Source organism: Epinephelus lanceolatus, chromosome 9, assembly GCF_041903045.1.
Source record: "Epinephelus lanceolatus isolate andai-2023 chromosome 9, ASM4190304v1, whole genome shotgun sequence".
NCBI classification, from domain to species: Eukaryota; Metazoa; Chordata; class Actinopteri; order Perciformes; family Serranidae; genus Epinephelus; species Epinephelus lanceolatus.
In genome coordinates, this window is record NC_135742.1 from 14,552,947 (window position 1) to 14,574,493 (window position 21,547).

Consider the following 21,547-nt stretch of genomic DNA (forward strand, 5'->3'; position numbering starts at 1 on the left):
TCACAATATGTATGTGTATGTATGTATTTGGTCAAAAATATTGTGATATCATTATTTTTTCCTGTAGAGCCCTGTTTCTCTTATCTCTCTTATCTCTCACAGACTACCTCACTAGAAAGGCCTGTCAAAATGTCTGAGGTAGTGTGTAGTATCTGTCTTGCCGTGCTTCTTGTAGCATTAATAGAGGGGGTTGAGGATAGAGCTGCAGCGATTAAAGCTACAGTCGGCAACTTTTATTAAAAAAAAATAACTGTTCTCATGTTTGCTGAAACTGTCATTCACACAGCACTCAATGAGACAGATACTCAGAAAAAATAATATATTTTGCCTACTCTGTTGCATTGTAGCATTTCTAATAGGGATGCACGATAATATTGGCACGTCATAGGAATCAGGCAACATGCTGATAATATCGATACATTATAAGTAAAAGCCAGCATCAACTTTAAAATGAATTGGCCAATATGTTTTTTCCTATTTTGCAAAATGAATTAACATTACATACATTGAAAAGCATTGTATTTCAAGTCTTCATCTGCTGGTGGGCCCTCACGATAGGAGTTTGCATGCATAATATGATGTTATTATCACAATAGAAACTTGATGATCACTAATATTAGATGGGGAAAAAAGTGGATACATTGATTTTGGTATTGGTTATCAGCCAAAAAGGTTGTTATGTATTGGCATATTGAATATCATCAAAAAATCCAATATTGTGCATCCCTAACTTCTAATGGCCTTAATGCACATGAACGAAAATAAACAGTCAGTGCCGAGGAGCCTCTAACGCAGCTGTCAATCATGTCAGTCACCGCTCATTAACTGCAGGCAAACTGTCAAACTAGGCAGCACTGATTAAATACGGATGAGGACTGTTGCACTGCCTATTTCTTGCCTCAAGTTTTTTCAAAAGCACATTTTAGTGCACTGTTTAGCTGTAAAATGGGAATTTTCTCATTTTACAGCTAAACAGTGCACTAAAACATGTTTCTGAAAACATTTAAGGTGAGAAACAGGCAATGCAGTAACAGAACCTCGATTCATATTTGATCAGTGCTGCCTAGTTTGACTGTTTGACTGCAGTTTACAGAGCGAATGACATGACTGACAGCTGCGTTAGAGACTCCTCAGCTCTGATTGATAGTCCCTGACCACGCTGTGGTCTGATTCCGGTGAATGCTTTCAGAATCAGCAGGAAGAGGAGGAGGGACAGAATTTTATTGCCGACTATCTCATGTACTTCTTTCAGAATATAGTGATAGCTTCAGCAAATATGACAGTTATTTTCAATTGATTAGTTAAAAAAAACTTTCTTCTCTCCACTATGACAGTAACTGAATATCTCAAGGTTGTGGACTAAATAACACATTTAAGGCCAAACAGCTAATTAATTGAGAAAATAAATCAACAGATTAATCAACCATAAAATAATACTGGTTAGTTGCAGCCCTAGTTGAGGAACAGCTGACGTAGACGTTCGGTCTGCTTTGAGCCTGCAGTGGATCTGATCCGCACTCTTCATTGTGTCGACGAGAGCCGCCGTCTCTGCCTGCTGAAACCAAGTCACATAAAGACATACTGTCCAGCGTGTCTTTTGAAAGGGACGATTGTGGCAGAGAAAGTGATGAGTGGATCGAGGCCAGATGACAGTGTTGAGCTAGTGTGTGTGTGTGTGTGTGTGACGGGGCTCTGTGTTACCAAGAAAAACGGCCCAAAGTGGCTCAGCTCATTTCATCATATGCAGTAACAAGCATCACAGATGATTGTGCAATCCAGAGCTCACATTGTTGCTCTCCTTCTGGACATGTGTGTCGGTATTTAGGTGCCGAAAGGTGCCTATTATATTGACCAGAGTAACCAAGGGAATGCTAGTGCTCCGAATGCCCTTCATCCGTCGGCATGCTTTTCTCCGGCTGCACAACACATCCACACACAGCTTCCCCTCCCCTCCCTCTCCTCTCCCCCTCGTTTGGTTATCCTCCTCCGCAGTCATTGGCTGCCTCCTCTCCATCTATCCATCCTCTCTGCACACAGACAGCCAGTCAGCGGCGCACCTCAGCCTCTCCGGCATTCGTCATTGGACGGCGTGTGCTGTGAATGCGGATACTTTCCTTTAAGAGGCAGTCTAGACTCAGCTGGCTGTGCTGCTCTCTCTCTGTTAGCTCCCTCCTTCTCTCTCCTGCAACACCACCACAACCTGCTGATTCCCTCCTTCCTTTCACTCCTCCTCTCCTCCTGTCATCACCTGTTCTCCTCCACTCTCTCCTCATAATTTTATTTCCCATCATATCACGTGCTCACCCCCCGGTTTTATTCCCGGTCCATTCTTTTTTCTTCTCCAGCCTGCCATTCCTCTCAGTCTGTGTGTTTCTCTCCCTCATACTGTCATTTTGTCTTTGACATTCGTTCATCTCCACCACTTTCTCACCCTCCACTGATGTGAGGAGACATGAAGGTGAGTGGAGTTGATTTCAGGCCTACTTGTCTGCTTGTGTCCGTTCTTTTGTCTTAAACATACCTCTCTGTTTTTTAACTTTATAAGCCATCTGGTAGATGTGAGCAACCCGGTGTCCTTGGAGGCACGGACTGCAGCTGCGTATGCTTCAGGTGTAACAATTAGCCTGCACTGGTTATGATGCTGCTGTGAGTCATCATCTGACGCTGCGTGCATGTTCTAGCTCTGGTCCTTTCAGCTAGTGCCTGGAGATAAAGGGTAAGTTGATGAGAGGAGGAGGGGGGGCAGAGTTGAATCAGTGCGTGGATAGTGCAGCCGCGTGTCAATGCAGACTGTAGCTCGTGACACAGTGTTTTGCACCAGCTGTGGCTGTGGTGCAGTGGCATCTCAGGCAGATTAATGAGCACTGTACGGCAGCGACAGCAAACAGTTGATGACAGTAAGTAGTTTCCCTTTAGAGTCATGCATCAAAAGGTCAGTGCTGTAACAGGTAAAACGCTCCGCTCAGGTTGCGATGCTGAATATGCTCTTCACTTAATTGTCAAAAAACTGTTAATATTCTCATCATGTATTGCACAACTTCCCCTTTAAAATCCTGACTGTGTCCTCTAAGACACCCTTATTTAACATCCCAGCATCAATAACTCGAAGACCTAATTTAGTCTTGTTTGCCCATGTTGTGTGTTTTTGTGTCAGTGCCCTCATTATGTGTGTACTGTTTTACCACCTGACACCCACAGGAAGAAACAGTGTCTGCCAGGAATAATCCTCAAGAGCATGTTGCCTCACAGTTGATGCCACTTTCAAGTGTTTTTTATTTAGGGTAGCTTTTGAAAGAAGGGACAGCAGTTCATTTCAAGCTGAGAATAAGATGGTGAATGGGAAACGCACTGCACTTATATTGTTCCTTTTTACCTTAGCAGACACAGTGCTTTACAGTTTGCCTCTCTCACACACTGCTGCTATGCCAAGACAAGGGCCTGCCTATTGGGAGCAATTTAGGGGTCAGTGTTGACTTGTTAAGCTACACTTCAGCAAGAGGTGGACAGGAGGAGCAGAGGTTTGAGCCATTAATGATTAGTGTACGACTTGCTCTACCTCTTGAGCAACAGCCACTTACAGATAGGAAAGGCTGTCTTTTATCTTCACTGAGTAATTGGCAAAATTAGAAGATGACATAAAGCTGAATGCAGTGAGACACGGTGTGAATAGTGGGAGATGGAGTATTCAACAAGTCACAGAGGAAAGCTTAAGTCAGTGGTGTAAGGTAATTACAACAGGCCCCAGTGCACGCTACTTACTAGTAATGAAGTGCACACACGCACACCATTATGTGCATATATATTTAACCAGCAATGTGTTGGATTTTACAGTCAAATAAGTTACCTAGGCTATTTTATAGGGCCAGTAGAGAGGTCAAAGGAAATGCTGTCTTAGTTAGGGCTTCCCCCCTTACTCTCTGCTTATCATGACACAAGCACTAGCCCATTTTAAACAGGAAATGTGCAACTTTGTAGGAAAGCCCAATCAGTCTTTTTTCAGCATTGGCAGTATAAAAACAAAATCAGGGAGTGCAGCAAAATGCCGCCTGCCTACTTTTGTTTATACAGAATGTGTCTTTTTCGGGGCAATGAGGGGCGTGAGCAAGTAACAAAATGTGTAGCTCAGCTTGTGCATAAACAGTGACGTGGGAGGGAAGCCACGGCTGGTCAGTCCTTCGGCGATTCTCTTGTAAGTCGCCCCGTTCTTCACCGTCCCCGTCATCTGCCGGTTAATGGCCTCTTCATTTGCAAGGACAAGGAGGGCGCACAATTTCTTGTCTCCCCAGTTGCTCATCTTTACTGTAGTGTAGTAGGTTTGCGTCACCGCCCACCGCCAGTGGGTCACACATGCGGTGTCAGCAACAGCTCCTCCCACAAGTCATCAACAGCCTCTCCCGTGGTGGAAGGCTCCCTTGGTCTTTTTAAACCAAAAAGGTTCCACCAATATGATTACCCCTACAAGGCGGAAAATTGGGCACCTTGGATCAACTCGCTAGTGTATCTGTGTCTAAACGCTCGCAGCTTGCCAGCAAAACAGCCCAACATTCGCCAAAAATCTGGCAGTGTAAAAGGGGCTACTGTTACTGCTGCAGGAGTGTGAGCTCTGTGCTGGGGACAGTTGTGGGAGACACCCTGGCTGCACAGTCACAGTGGCAGGGCTAACTATTAGCATCACAAAGCTAGCATTACCGAACTGTTATTAGCAGGTTTAATGTTAGAGTTGAGTCATTTGAGTGTTGGTGTGAGTTTACTGGCATTAGCATTAACCTCAAAGCAATCCTGCACCTAAGTGCAACCTCACAAAGCTGCACTTTTTCACTTATACAACAGCAAAACACATATGATTGGTCAGTTAAAGTCCTATCATAAACTAGAAATGTTCAACTTATTAACGGAAGTTTAAACTCAAACTAGTCAACTCGTCTGAAAAGTAAGAAAACACTCAGAAAACAGTCAAAATTTAGCGCAATTCAATCTATAAAGTCAAACATTGTACGACAAAATGTTGCATGAAATATAAGATTATTTTGAAATTGTTAATCACATTTTTCAAAAATCAAATTTTATTTTTAATGCTGCTGAAAAGTGCGGTCATGAACATTTCACATTATCCTACAAAGCACGACAACAACTCACTGAATAAAAGTCACCAAATGACATTTAGGAAAATAAATTAAATTAAAATAAATAAATTAATTATTGGGTGAATGCAATTGCAGAAAATAATTATAATTTTAATTAATAGTGTAGCACATTTAATTAGCTAGTCGACTAAATGCACACATCGCTATCATGAACATCTGAAATTGCTCAGGTAGTATAATCCAAAGTATTCACACTATAATGTTGTTAGATATGTTTCTTACATAAAGTCAGATATCTCCTGGAGTCATAAAGTATATCAAAGTGTGAACAATAGCAGTCACTTCAGACGGCTCCTGCATCCCCGGTGGTCTCGGGTTCAGCACCTTGGACAGCAGTCGCGACACATTTTTGTGCAGGACATGATAAAAGCTTCACTGGAGCTGAGAAGAGAAGCTGTTTGTTTCACACTTTAGTCTGATCCATTGACCGTCTCCAGTGTTTATCACAGCTGAACTTTGTCATAGTTTAGTTTTTAACTCACAGTAATCTTGCTGTGATTCAGACGCCTCCAGAAAGATAAAATCAGAGCTGCTGCCCCTCGAAAAGGAAACAAAGTGGGTCCGTCATCTTTATAAATATGCGCAGCGCCGGTCTTTTAAGCAAACTCTTATTTTGCTGTGTATCAGAAATCATAATCAACCATGAAATTCCTTTTATGCAGTTGATAAATACACATTAAGTTCCCCAAATATTCAAAACATACTCTGTCCCCTGGTTAGTGAGTTGCCTGCACATCATCTCAAACAACTCTCCTGAATTATTTTATTGAGCAGAAAAGCCATTCCTTCCCTCAGGTAAAGTAATCATTGCTGCCAGGTTTTCAAATAAAATTCAGCATTACTGTTTCATCTCCAGCTCATTTTCGTGCAACCCATTGACCAGCGGCATAATCATGTTTTGCATTCTCACCCAGGTAGCAAAAAGCCATTATGGTCTCCGCCGGTGAATCGGCATTATTATACTGCTGACTCTGCTTGTTTTCTTATTGGCAACCCTGACTGAGCAGATGTTACCAAATTCTATTTCTGGGTGTAATAATCCTCCAAGGTATATTACAAATATAAGCAGCGGAGAGTAAACACACGACACGCTCAATATCTGCTAGTCTTGATGATTTTGTGATTGGCACGGAGAAATAAAGACGGCAAGAGAAGCGATAACCTTCACGCAGGTTGTATAACATTTTATGCAACTCGTTTTTTAATGTATTTTACTCTTTTATAATGTGTTGCTTTCAAAAGACTCGAACTCTTAGAAGTTTCAAGGTCCCGATGAATCATTCAGTGGAGCAGTGTTAACACTCACAAGTCACACAGCTTGATGGTGTAGCCTGAGATGCTGAGGACTCCTCTTGCATACTGAAGATAATACAGCCAGTCTATTGGCAAGAAACCCATTTCATTAGAGCCCTGTTTAACTTGCATCACACCCATAAATCTTAGACTGTGCTCTCTGAACGGTTGCTTTATGTAGCACAACATGGCTGGATTTGCTATTCAAGGTCATAAGGTCATATACCTCCTCATCTGTGAGAGTGTACAAACATTCCCAGGCTGTGTATTCCACGTTCAAACCGTGCAGGTAGACATTTTGATGTGCTTTCAAACCTGGCAGCGAACACAGCAGATGTTAAGAGCAGCAGACAGGTGTTTGTTTTGGAAGTGTGGTGTACTTTTGAGGACAGTTTGGAGGATTCCTCGCAGAGTGCTAGTTTCTTGTTGACAGCGTCTCACAGCTTGGATGTGAATGCAGCCTGCTTGTGGTTATATTTGGCAGTCTGGAGAATGTCCATAGGTTGGTGGCTGAGCGGTCTGCAGATGAAAGGGATGTCCAAGAAATGCCAGTTTTTGCTGTGTCTCTGCAGTCACCACATTTGGAGGAGGAGGTGCAGTCCATTATGTTCAATTTTGTGTACATAAAAAGCATGGAAAAATTGCAAGCTGTTTTAAATACAATAGATTTAAATAGAATATTTGATTGGGATGCAACATAATATGGGCACGTCATTGGTATCCATCGGCTAATGGGCCATCGTGATTAGAATATACATGCATAATATTATGTCAATTCCACTACAGAAGAGACCTGACGATAGCTAAAATTAGGTAGGGGAAAAAAGGGAATATGTCAATATGTCATCGGTTATTGGTCACATATCGACATCAGCAACCTATTGTGCATATTTAACCAACCCTACCTGAACCCCACCAGGATTAATTAGAGCTCCTCGTGTGGGAGGTTGCAGTATTTCTGTTTTTTTGTGCGGGTTTCCTGTCCTCCCGGATGACATACATGTTAAAGGAGTTAGATGAGAAGATAGATACCACTCCTCATGTCTGTATGGTAATAAATAATATTTGCCGATATCACAAAGTCTGCCACGATACGACTCCGTGGCCTGTGAACGATACGAGATCATATCAGTAAATATCCTCATTGATTTTCCTCGGCTACCTGGTGCGAAGATGCTTGCACTGGTTGGATGGAAATGATGACACAGATGTGCTATGAGAATTTCAAACTAAAGGTGATATGTATGAATGCTTTCACTTTGCATCATTGATATTGGGTCGTTGATCATTGAATCGATATCGATCCAGATCAATGTATCGTTCCACCTGTACTGGTTACCTTATCTTAGCTTTGGACAGAGCCAGGCTAGCTGTTTCCCTGTTTCCAGCTGTCATGCTAAGCTAAGCCTAGAAGCTGCTGGCTATAGTTTCTCATTTCCTTTGAAGACATGACAATGGCAACACTCTGCTTATCTAAGCCTTAACCAGAAAGCAAATAAGTACACTTTCCAAAATATCTACATTTTGCTTCCTAAATATTAGAAATACTTCTGCCGTTGCCTTTAAGGAGGCACTGGGCCTTCATGGCCTGCACTGCTTCTATAATACTTAAAATAAGTTTAATGCAGAGAAGATTTACCTATAGGCACTGGGTTAATTTTAGCTTTTTAATTATTATATTTTTCCAAATCTGGAGGTTACTGAGGCACTTTAGCTTTCGTAGAACCATATCAAAAACCCTATTAATTTCCCTGAGAAAGAGAAAACTATTAATCTCAAAATTTCACAGATAATTAGGGTGAAGGTCGATGTGTACAACACAGGGCTGTGTGATTGGTCTGTGGGCCCCCAGGCAGTCATATTAGTTTCACTTTATATACTGATCATATCCTGTAACCCTGACAAAAGCTGAAGCTGGAGCGACTTTTTTAACATTCCTGGAGCACTGAAGAGCTGTTTGAATCCTCTGTAGTACAGCAGTCAGTGAGAGGACTCCACAGGTTACCGCCAGACTACATCACTCTGGAGAAAACAGTTTTTATGTGCACAACTGGGAGCGGCGGCATGTGAGCTGGTGTTCATGTGTTCACAGCAGGACGAGGTCTTCAGGATGGACCGAGCGTCAGCTGCAGCTGTCATGTCGAGCTTCCCTGTTTAGAAAATTGCAGACCTTATTAAAAACGCCAGATACTTGGGCGCACACACCCACGCTTGAGTCACTCATGCTCATCTTTCCTCCTCACGCTTGAATGATGTGCTCTCTGCTTTCTCTGGTGTCTAGTTTGACTGTTCCCCCTGAGGAGTCTCTGGTTGGTGTCTGCATGACGGAGGGCCATATTTGAATGTGGTCCTCTTGTGGGCGGAGGTGTTTCCCGGATTAAACATTTGAGAGTGTTTTCTGTTTGTCCTTGAAGGTCTGCTGCTGTCAGTGGAGTGACTCTCAATTGTGGTATTTACTCTGCTCTTCTCAAAAGGTTTTCCAACAAAAAGACAATTCAAATGAAGAGATTATGAATTGAGGTGAAGAAATAAAATGATGTGGGTGACTTAAAAGTGTGAAAATGCCTGCCTATCAGTGCATACTCAATGAAACAGCATTTTAAAGTTTCTGATAAACCACTCTACTTAAGAGCCAAATTAATGTGACACGAAGCACTTAAGGAATCAATTGAATTTCAAAGCTTCAGATAGAGACCCTACCAAGGGTTGTTATGTTTGGCCATGAATTATTAACTTAGTTTTAACCTTTTAGTAGCAATTGTCTTGATGGACGTGAGTTCATGACTTCAGTTTATGGACTTTCAGTCAATGAGTCTCAGATTTCTGTCTGAGCACTCTGAAGTTTTAAGTCCAGGGGCTGTGATCCTTTTGCTCTGATCCTACGCTCTGATCTCTCTCTGGAGGGAAGCAGGTGAAAAGACAATTTCCCCTCAGGGATCAGCGAAGGATCACATCATTTTTACTCAGTCTTTTTGAGATTCGGCAACCCCTGAGCTCTCTTTCCATCTATATAGAAAAGAACTGTCCTGGGATCTGTTGAGTGTCTGAGGAAAAAATCAGACTTCAACTATTGACACTAATAATTTTGAGCATCACTTTACTACATCCCGATTAAATGGCGGTCTTACGCAGACGTGATCAAGAGACGAATTATTATCATCTTTTAATGTGTTTGTTGTGGTTCAACAAAGGATAAAGGATAGCAGGACGTGACCTCAACTGTTCCAGATGGAGCTCTTGGTTGGGAGGAGGGAGCCGTAACTTGCTGCAGGATATTTAGAAAGGAGCTGCTTGCCCCCACGCAATGAGGAGCACACAGCCGGTTCATGCCGAGAGAATGTGCTAGTCCGGCCTGCAAGCTGTTTACATTTAATGCTCCCCATTAACAATTGGCTTAACCATAGAAGGAAATGCGCTGCCTTTAACCCCCAATGAAATGACTTTGATTATGTGGCAGAGACAAAAGAAAAAGAGGAGAAAGAACCCAGACCAAGTCATTTGTGGTGTAGAGGTTTCTCAGGGACCACCAGAGGCTGCAGTGTTGGTGGCCTCATCATCCGTTTCAAAAGCATGTTGTCATTGCTGCGATGTAAATAAGCCTTGTGGAGGTTTACAGGGATGTGGGAAGCTGTTTGCCCGATGTGATCGACCTTCTATCAAATGAACCCATCACTCTTAATATTTTAGCAGGGCTAAACTACTAACTATTGATGAATAATTTAATCTACAAAAAACAGAAATGAGACCAAGATCTTGTTTTGCAAGTGTCAAGTAAGTCACAAGTCAAGACTGATCTTTATCTTTAGAGTCCTAAACAGGTCGTAATGCGCTCTTTGCCAAATGTAATGCCATTGAACAACAGAGTAATGATATAGTACATTTGCAAAAATCATGAATGCTTTTTAAATTTTGTATTTATTTGTCAAAACAAGTTTGTTGGAAGTTTTTATGTCTCAGTCTTAAATTTTTGACCCACATGTTTAACTTACTGCAGCTCCTTTTTTGTTGACCACCGTGTAGTTTTTGTACGTTAACTAAGTCATCGGATTACCAACTGTCGGATTGCCTCAGACAAAGTGGATCTGGATGATTAAGTGTAGGCTTGCTGGAAATGAATAGTGTTAGTTGATTCAAGAATTTTGTAATACCATTAAACTTAAATTAATAGCCCAGGCTATTATTTGCTTAAATCACTAAAATCAACAGGCCTATATTTGGAACAGGCCTTTAGTTCTTTTCACACAAAACTGTTACTGAGCAACTCAATCAGATTGGTTATTTAAACCAGTATGAGTATTACTTTTTATGAAAAACCCTTTTGATTCTTTTGATCTGAAAACCCTTACGGACTAAGGTAATATGAATAACTTGCAGGGTAATCGAGGAATGGACACATAATTTGAGGTGGCCAACAACCTGGTTTTATATATCCAAAGAAAAATGAACTGCATGGTAATCAGACCAGGTTTCTAATTGAGACAGGTCTTTATTTGTCAAAATGTGTAACCACACCAGGCTAGTAAAAGGGACTGAAGTGTTACGCTAGCATACTTTTAATCTTTGGACTTCGGTGAGGTTATCAAGTGTTTTCAAGTCAAAAGGCTCAGGTCCAAGTGAATTTATGGGTCACTGGTGTTAAAGTCCAAGTCAAATTGCAAGTCTTTTTTCGTTTTGTCAAGTCTAAAGTCATCAAATTGTGACTGGAGTCCACACCGCTAACAAAACGTAGGAAAATTAAATGTTACAATCTCCTAAAGACAAAGATGCCGTCTTCAAATGCCTTTTTTTTTGCTTGACCAAGTCTAAACCAAAAGATATTACAGTTACAATGATGTGAAAGTAATTAGCACCAATTACCAACCAGTTAGCAAAGCTTTTCTGTAACTCAACTAATCATTTCAGCTCACATGAAACCACTGATCCAGTCACAAGAGACTCCTGCTGATTTTCAGTAGCTGTAATTTACAGTCAGTTACATTTGAAATCTCTTGTCATCCCTTCATTTTTTAGGTTATCTCTTAATTAGTGAATGTCACAGTAGTTAAGGTTTAAATGAGCAGCAGGTTTGCAGAGATCCGCAGAGATCTTCATTTAGGTGATTTAAGCCTTAAAAGTATGAGGCTGTAAAGCTTATTGTTTTGGAAAGATGCTGAAGTTACAGTTTTCTTCTGTAATATCAGTTTACCTAACTGCCGCAAAAAAAAGTGCACTTTAATGAATTGTTCTGACCTCTCGCAGCAGTAAAACAACACTGCTGATGTTCTTACTGCATTGCAGTCTCAACTTAAATCCATGCACTGAGGTTTTTTTTTTTTCAGTTTGTACTGCAGCAAAGCCTTCGATTTTGTTTGAACTTGTTCTCCAAAGCTTGATACTAAACTGGCGTGCACCTTTGTCGCCCAGCAAGCACCGCTGCAGTCATGCAGAAGCTGAATAAGCAAAGATTAGAATGCAATTTGCCATGCAAACATCCACCAGGCTGTGAAACTGAAACCGTCTCTTGGTTCTCGTTTCTTTTTCAGTACGATCAGCACGATCAGACTGCTTCAGGGCATTTCAGGATACTGTGATGTAAAACATTTTAATATCCTTGGTAATTCTGCCAGTTATCGGTTTTGGCATCTCTGTGTCAGACACGAAAGTGATAATGGCTGAAATATTCTGGTGGTCTAATAATCAGTAAATTATATATTCCTGTCAGAGGCTATCTGGACGTGTGGCAAAGAGAAAACCTGTGAAATAAAATCAGGTTTGGCAGAGACGTCAGCCGCCCTGTTGTGTTGGGGATAAGGTGTTAACAATGTGCTCTAATGTTGGGAGCATTGCTCACATCTCACTCTGGATACTGTGGTCTTTTTATAGTATCAGCAGCGCTAACAGCAGGCCCTCCTCAACGGTTTGATTTGATTTCTTTGAAGTGCAGACTGTGATGTTCTATTGTGGCTATCCGAGATGTCCTCAGCTTTCCCCACTGGAGTACACTGTGCCCTGTTTCATCAAAGCCAGTTCTTCATTGGCATCATCCATCCTGAATCCTTCACGGGTTTTTTTTTTGGGGGGGGGGGGTTGTCTTCACAAGTGCTCCTCCTCTCTCTCCCAAAAGGTCCTTCCCCTCCTTTGTTTTAGGTTTTCTGAGGAAGTCTCAGGGAGGTGTTGTCAGATGTAGCTGCTGTTAAAAAAGAGTCATCATGGCTCGATAGTAATCTGTGTCTGTGTCTCTTCTCTCTCGTTTCTCTGGCAGGTGAAGGATCGTGCAGACTCGCTGCCTCACACTAAGCTATGGAATGCTCCCTGCACCCACCATCACTAGTCTCCAATCTTTGGACTGAGCTTCAGACGCTTAGTTAGCGGCTGTGCTTCTCCCCTCGAACTCTTTATAACCAGGGGACGAAGAAAAGGAGCGGACTTACCTTAAGTCCTCCGCTAAAAGCGCACAGAGCACTTCTTCTTTTTTTTTTTTTTCAAAAAAAGAATATTTAAGCTAGTTCTTTGTTTTTCTCCACTTGGATTTTTTCCCGTGAAGTCACATCAAGATGGATCTGGAGGCGTATCTGTGGATGGTGATCCTTGGCTTCATCATTGCCTTCATACTGGCTTTTTCAGTGGGTGCCAATGATGTGGCCAATTCCTTTGGTACAGCGGTGGGATCCGGCGTGGTCACTTTGAAGCAGGCCTGCATCCTGGCATCGATCTTTGAGACACTGGGCTCAATGCTGCTGGGGGCCAAAGTGGGCGAGACGATTCGAAAGGGCATCATAGACGTCAGCCTGTACAACGATACCGTGCCTGTGCTCATGGCAGGGGAGGTCAGCGCCATGTTCGGTAAGTCAGACTAAATTTTACATCTATCACAGAATTTTATCAATCAGTTGTTCATTTTTCAAGGAAAAACATCAAACATTCTCTGATTTCAGCATCACAGTTGTGAGAAATTGCTGCTTTTCTTTGTCATATATGATTTTAAACTGAATATCTGTGAGTTTTGGACTGTTAGTCGGACAAAACATGCCATGATACTGGAATTGAAGATGCCATGATACTGGAATTTATAATTTTGATGCAATACTTTGACAAAAATATTGATATTCAAGATCAGATATGATACCACAGGGAAACATTTACATTGATGGCATAAAATGTAAAATTTGTATTAAAAGACAAATATAACAAGGCTATAAAATGTCTTGGTTAGTAGCAGAGAACAGTACAATGACTGTAGTAAACATTAACAGTAAGACAGAGCGACAGAGCTTGGCTGGTACCAGTGTATTGATGCTGCGAAAATGAGCATTGAAACTATTTCAAATATTCAAAATCAATAAATATCATTAAATAAATATGTTTGACAACACTTCTAACCTGGGCTCTTGGGAATCAGAGTGGCCATTTTCCATAATTTTCCATCATTTTATTGGCAAAATCATTAGTCAGTCAGTCAAAATAAACAATAAACAGATTAATTAATGATGTAAATAAACGTTGGTTGCAGCCTTAATCCAGTAAGTCATGTAGTTGCATCTTATGTCCCACTTTTGACACATGCACCACTGAGTTATTGCTGCTTCTTTGCTCCATCATGAAGTGAAACAGATTGGTGATAACGAGTGAGAAAAAGTTTTAAATGCGATAATAGCTTTGTTTTATAACATTAAAGAAAGAAACATCAGTTGGGCAAAATGTGAAGATTTGCTGATTTGTTTCTCTATTTGACGCCATTGTAAACTAAATATCTTTGGGTGTAGGACTGCTGGTCGGACAGAATGAGACATTAATTTTTCACAATAAGCTGTCATAACTATAATGAACAGATGATGATAATAATTGTCAGATGCAGCTATCAAATATATATCAAAAGAAACCTCTGTGCACATCACAGTTTAGATCTGAACATTTTTAAGTGTGTGCAGAGAAAGAGAAATATCTCTTGAGGTAAACGCTGATGTTGATGATATTTGGAACATTTTGGATAGATGGATATGAGGACTGCAGAGAATGAATGGTGCAAACTGTCTATCTGAAGCTCCTGCAGCTGAAGCTGACCTTTTCTAAATGTTTGTTTTGTCCAAACAACACTCCAAAACCCAAAGATATTCAATTCACGATGACAGAAAACAAAGAAAGGCAGAAATTGCTCACATTTAGGAAGCTGGATGTTAATGTTGGCATTTATATGCAAATGCAACAAATAAACAATTATCCAAACTGTTGCCGCCTAATTTTCAGATTATCAACTAATGAATAAATCAAATTACCATTTTAGCTCTAACATGTATTTTAATTTATTTGAGTTACTTCGCAGCAGGTTCTGCTGTTCCCTCTGCTTTGCATGTTTAATAGCAATTTGAATACATGCTTGTTTTCTCCTGTAAACACCTGCTGGGCAACTTTGCTTCAACTCAGTTTTTTATTTTCATATCCTGATCCGAGGACAGAAAGAGTAGCATGTCTGTTTTAATACATGTAACATTCACACATTCTCCTGGAAGATTACAGATAGTGAATCTAGATCCAGACCTCACAAACAGCTCTGAAATGCTCTGAGCTGCTGTGATCAGAGTCCACGCCGCAGCCTCACTGACCCCACATGTCCATAGGATCACATGTTACATGCTACATGAAAATGCCTCCATTCATCTAACCTGTTTGTGGCTTTAACTGTTTTTCCTTTTGCTCAGACACCCAAACTAAGCTGCTAAATAACAACTCTAGCAGAGACTGTTTTTAGTCTTAGTTGGTAAAAGTTCATTTCAGGAACATCTGCACTTGTTTTTTTAACCACTTATCTTTTTTTGGATTCATAAGAAATGTTGTGAATTTTGTTTTGTTCTTGCAAAGTTTCAAAGCAACACTGTGAAAGCAAGTTTAATTTACTCCCAGATAAACCTTAAGATGTGAAGCGTTAACTAACGCTGCGGCATTGTAAACACTTCCAGAGAAAGGCCTGTCATTGTTCTTCGCATTAAAACACATCTCCAGTGAAGCACAAGCACGAATTGTTGTGTATAAACAGCAGCTTTACACACCAACATTACATTACCTCAGTAAATGAATGGTGCAGAGCAGGAAACAATGGCGCTCCTGCTGAGACAATGCCATTTTAATGACAGAGTGACTGCTGGGAAATGGTGATAAATAAGGGGACATTATGCACAGGGGATTCCCGTTTCACTGAAAAGTCAGGTGTGATGTGCTGCTGGGAGTGAATGTTGGGGAAACACTGAACAGTTTTTTAATCTCAAACAGGAAACGCTTTTTCACCACCTTATTGTTTTTACAGAATGAGAAGTTTTTACTTCTTGATTTGATGAGATAAAAGCAGAATACTTTCACTTTGCTTGCTGGAATTCACAGAAACAGCACAATGCAGTATTTGCTGTATATGTCAGTGTCTAATTTAGGGCTTTGAAAAAATGTCCGAGCCTGACAATGAGTCACTGAGGTCCTATTATTCAAATAATGGACTCTGCTGCCTGAGAATAAATTGGCATGTGGGAAAATATTGTTTCACAGACCCTACGGGGTTTTTGTCTCGATAAATGAAGTGTTATTCTCTGTTGTTTGTCATTATGAGCGCCTGTCTGCAAATGCAGTTTTGCAGTAGGCTTCACTGCATCTCAGAATACGCCTTTGTTAAAGATGTATAATCCCACGTGTTAAAAGCACTGCAGTTACTGTATCTCATTAAGCAATTTTAGATCAAAGCATTTTGTGTGATTATGTTTATAGTATACCTGTGTGGGTGTTCTTTTTTCCATTTTTTGGAAACTAGTCTGTGCTCATGGAGGTTAATGTGTCTGCTGTTTTCACATTATACTGATACTTAAAATACAGGTTCACCTGTGCCGACCTTTACAAACAACTCAAAACTAAAACAATAATTTTGAAGATCAAAAAGCACGTAAGATGTCACGTGCTGTCATCTTAAAAAGCTTCAATCCAGCGAAGAACGCCGCAAATAGTAGCACAATGTCACTACTTTAAGTTTTTGCGCACAAAAATGACACAGAGCGGTCTGGTAGCTGAGTGGTTACAGTGCGTGCTGTATAACTTCAACGTCCCAAGTTTGATTCTAACCTGAGACTAGGAATGGGAATTGGTAAGATTTTATTGATAGCAGTGACATTATCGCTTCTGCTTATCAGTCTGATTCCTAGGCACACACAGGTTTTCAGCATTATCATAAAATAAGATATTTACCCTCGGTAACAGACTTGCTGGGAAGCAGTGGCACTCATAAATAAGCCCATGTTGCATCCACCGTCACTTGAAATGATCATTTCAGAGACATTACAAGCTGCACTGTTGTCATCATTCTTTGTTTCTTTCTTCCTCTCAGCCATGACTTGTTGTTGTTGGACACATAAGTCTGAAGTCTTTTTTGTTTTTCGCAATGTGCAGCTGAGGAAATAAAAGACAGTTTAACTGAACTTGAAACCCAAGTAAAATCAGGAAAGGCTCTCCGACAAAAGTAGGTTTTAAGAAGGGACTTCGGCCGACCTGATTTTCTCAGGCAGACTGTCCCAGAGCCTCTTTGTCCTGAAATCAAACAGTCTGTCCCCTTTAGTTTTCAGCCAGACGTCTGGAACAAACAAAAGACCTCTGCCAGAGGACCTAGTGTACGTCCTGGCGTGTGCATTACTAAGAGGTCAGAGATATAGCTGAGAGAGAGACCATGAAGAGCCCTAAATGTAATCAAGTAAAATGTCACAATCTATTTTAGCATACTGGGAGCCAGTGAAATGAGGCTAAAACTGGAGTGATGTGATCACGTCTCGTGGTTCTGGTTAATTCTGAAGGATCCCACAATTTGGAGTTGGTTTTTCGCTGGAACTGGTTCTCAGTTCTCATCCCTGCTTGGGATTTTTGTTGCGTGTCATACTTGTCTCCCTCTGTCTCATTTCGACATCTGTCAAATAAAGGCAAAAATGCCATAAAAAATCTTTTAAAAATGACAACTTACAGCGCAGTATGAATTTTTTTTTTGTGCTTTATATTTAGAGGGAAAAAAAGCACAATGATGCAACAAATATATATAGTATTATTTGTCTAGTTGAAAGCTTTTACTTGTGGGAAATAATTAAATATGAAAAACATCTGAGCTTCTTGTCTGTTCTGATCCCAGGGTCGGCAGTGTGGCAGCTAATCGCCTCCTTCCTCAAACTGCCCATCTCTGGAACTCACTGCATTGTTGGCGCCACCATCGGCTTCTCCATGGTGGCCATCGGCACCAAAGGCGTACAGTGGATGCAGCTTGTCAAGATCGGTAAGGACTAGTTTGTGTTTGTGTGTGTGTGTTTGCAATGTTCACTGTATATCCTCATGCCTGCATATGTATATCTGAGATGTTCACACACAGACAACAATCTTCACATAAATAAAGAGCCACTTTACTTTTGAACATTGCCAGAATATAAACTTAATATTGCCACACTGAGATATTTCCAGCACAGCTACAGCAGAGGTTTTTAGCTCTGCAAAACACTGACTGTAATCATCAGTCTGTTTTCACCAAGGATGACTCCCTCGACCATTTTACACAGCCAGTAATCCATATTAGAGGAGGCAGAGTTACCAATTTCCTCACCATTAGGAGTCTCAGCAGACCAGCATGCAGTGCAGCCTCAAGACATACTTTAAGTGAAACACTTTCTCTCAGATAGAGGAGAAAACTCCAGCTGTTGCTTCCTTAACCTGCAAAATAAAAGTCCATGCCTGTTCCTTAAGAGTTAAAGGTACTTCGGGGAAGTTTAGGATATTGCATAAGTACAGATGAGTCATGGCAGGAAAAACAAAGGGAAGAAAAGACAGTTGTAACAGTCATTGCTGCCTCACAATGCTTCCCACAGTCATGGAAGACCTGGAAAAGGCAGGTCTGGCAGATGTTGAGGGCTGGCTTCTCTATAGTTGATGAATGTGTAGGTGGGGGCATCAGTGTCAGCAGCAGTAGGAGGAGGTAGTTACCAGGGTAAGAGTGTGTATGTGTTGTATGTATATGTTACTAGGGTAGATAAGTGGTAATGAATGGAGCCCAACATCTGTGAAATGCTATTTGTCTTCTTATTGGAATGTACTGAGAGAGTAGATGATGTCACCAGGATGTTGAGAGGTTGTTTCTGTCTTTCCAATTCAGTACAATAGTCTTTTTTAAAATGTGGAAGTTTCCCATGAAGATGTGTGGGGACCCTGTGTGTCAATGGGTGATTGTAATGTGAGTGCTGCTCTGTTCTCCTCCCTCTCCAGTGGCATCATGGTTCATCTCCCCCCTGCTTTCTGGACTCATGTCTGGACTCCTCTTCCTGCTCATCAGACACTTCATCCTCAACAAGGTAGACTCACATTACTGCACTGTTGTTCTTACTCACCCACTCACACAAACACAAATAAACCCAATCCCCAACTCAATGAATTCATAGCTTCTTATTTGTATTACTGGTTCGATAATATTTTAATCTTATAAACATGTGGGTCGTAAGCTTTTAAATCAGGTCACTGGAATACAAAAAAGCAATAAAAAATACTGTTTTACGACTGTCCGTGAAGTGGACAGTCAGAGTGGGTCGAGCTTAAAAACAACAATCTAGACACAGACGTGCATGTGTACACACAAACCTGTCCGAAGAACTTCAGCCCAGATAAAAATCCATTTGATTTGGCAACACGCTCAGATCTGTTGTTACGTAACAGCCGATCTCTGGCAGACCAGGAAGAGAAAAGTGTTGCGGCTCATCCTGAGGTCACGAGTGCAGGATTATGTTTGAATGACTCATAGGACGATTTGTTGCTCTGTAGCTGGGTCAAACTCGGGATGAGTTCATCTCTGTCTCTGCAGGCTATTTGCATCAGGAATAATTCATCTTTATGTCATGTGTGCTGTGTTGAGATTAATTACTTTTTAAGATTGTGGTTGAGCAATAGGAGGGTATAATATAATATAATAACAAATCAATGTTTTACAGGTGAATCATAGTGTCATCAGGTCAGTCATGTTGCATATCAGCTCCTCGTAACAGTAAACCATGTATTGTGTAAAAAGAATTGATGGATATCTAGTTTAACCTGATCACAATCTGTTGTGGATTTTATCACCTTTGAGCTGACCTGAGCCGAACTTCTGACCTCATTGGGAAGTTATGGTTTTATTAGATGTCAGCAATAAGTAACAAAAACACAATAAACACTGTAAGAAGGCCAATCAGTGATCAATCGCAGAAATACTTTTACCATCCTGTTTTACAATCATGGGAGATCTGAAGTGAACTTGTTAATGAATGACCCTATTTGTATTTGATGCTCACATATAATTTGGATCATCTGTCAACATCTGTATTACAATAGCAGCACAGTTGTGTCCCAGTACTGATGAGGATGCAAGTAATGACTGATTTTATTATCGATTAATCTGCCTAAACTTTTTTCAATTGTTTTGTCTGTAAAATGTCAGAAAAAAGGAAATTTTAGGTTCCAAAAGCGACATCTTCAAATACCCTGCTTTTATCTGACATCAGTCTGAAGCCCAAACAGATTCACTTTAATGCATATATGACAAAAAAGCAAATCCTCACATTTAAGAAGCTGAAGTTTCGAGAATATTTGCCATGTTTATTCCTTCATGCTAGTGCTAGCCATAGCCAGAGGCATTATATTTTCAGGTTGTACGTATGTCCCATCCTTGTATCTCCAGAACGCCTCAAGGGAATGTCTTCCAATTTGGCACCAATGTCCACTTGGACTCAGCAATGAACTGATTAGTTTATGGTGTTCAAAGGTCAAGGTGACCTTGTCTGTCTCGTTCTTGTGAACGTGATATCTCAAGAACATGTTGTGGGAATGTTCTTAAATTTGGTGCAAAGTCTGCCTTGGACTTAAGAATAAACGGATTAGAATTTTGTGGTCTAAGGTCAAGGTCACTGTGACCTTGTCTGTCTCATTCTTGCAAACGCGATATCTCAACATCTTGAGGGAATGTCCTTAAATTTGGCACAAATGCTGACTTGGACTCGATGATGAACTGATTAGATTCTTGTGGTCAAGGGTCAAAAGTCAGTGTGACCTTGCATCTGTCTGTCATTCTCATGGACACAATATCTCAAGAACACCTTCAGGGAATTTCTTTAAATTTAACACAAACGGCCACTTGGACGTTAGAATAAACTTCTTAGAATTTTGTGGTCGAAGTTCAAAGATCAGTGTGACCTCTCAAAATATGTGTTTGGCCATAACTCAAGAATTAATTTGCTACTTATGACAAACTTCACACAAATGTCTTAACAGAGTAAAATAATAAAACTGATGACTTTTTATATAGAAAAGGCCAAAGGTCAGCTTCATATCAGCGTTACCAATATATATGGATGTATGTGACAGTATGGTGTGTGCATTGAAACATTCGCATGTAAAATTTATTTATTTTTTTTAGAAATTTGCTTGGATTTTCTAAAACAAATGACACAATGTGAGCACATCATATCACCATGAAATTAAACTAAAGATTAATTAACAGTTAGAATGACTCATCAGTCAAGCATAAGCTTTAACTCTTTCATCATCATATTAACAACTGTACTAAAAATCCATCTGTTTTTGCTCCATAGGATGACTCTGTCCCCAACGGCCTGCGAGCGCTGCCCCTCTTCTATGCCACCACCATTGGGATCAACACATTCTCCATCTTGTACACTGGAGCCCCATGTAAGTGCTGCAGGGCAGTTATTTCTAAAAGAGATTATTATGTGAGTTTATTCAGTCTGACACCGATGTACGATCAAATTATCGTGTCAGTCGTAACGGCTCACCGTGCCAATGTCGTTTGCTTGCTGCAAATTCCTTTCAAAGGTGTGACAAGAGTATAAGTTGATTATAATACTTGGAAACTACCTGCAAGATGTTATTTTCTTATACCCGTGTGTGTGTGTGTGTGTTCATTAATTGCAGTGCTCGGGTTAGAGATGCTGCCAGTGTGGGCCATTTTCCTCATCACTTTAGCTGAGTCGCTGATCTGTGCAGCTTTGGTCTGGATATTCGTCTGTCCCTGGATGAGGAGGAAAATAGCAAGTAGGTATCTGCGTGTGTGTGTATGTGTCTGTGTGTGTGTCCAGTCGTTCTCACGCCAT

The 21,547-nt window shown here is 40.8% G+C and overlaps 1 protein-coding gene across 4 annotated transcripts in view; it reads left to right on the forward strand.

The window, feature by feature from the left end:
* Positions 1 to 21,547, forward strand: part of slc20a2 (solute carrier family 20 member 2) — a 59,157-nt gene that overhangs the window by 23,104 nt on the left and 14,506 nt on the right. For all 4 annotated transcript variants that reach the window (XM_033619812.2, XM_033619819.2, XM_033619817.2 and 1 more), the window contains exons 2-6: positions 12,679 to 13,259; positions 17,560 to 17,700; positions 18,678 to 18,763; positions 21,029 to 21,125; positions 21,369 to 21,488. In XM_033619812.2, the coding sequence (XP_033475703.1) occupies positions 12,971 to 13,259; positions 17,560 to 17,700; positions 18,678 to 18,763; positions 21,029 to 21,125; positions 21,369 to 21,488 (733 nt within the window). In that variant the 5' untranslated portion in view covers positions 12,679 to 12,970. The remainder of the gene's footprint in view (positions 1 to 12,678; positions 13,260 to 17,559; positions 17,701 to 18,677; positions 18,764 to 21,028; positions 21,126 to 21,368; positions 21,489 to 21,547) is intronic.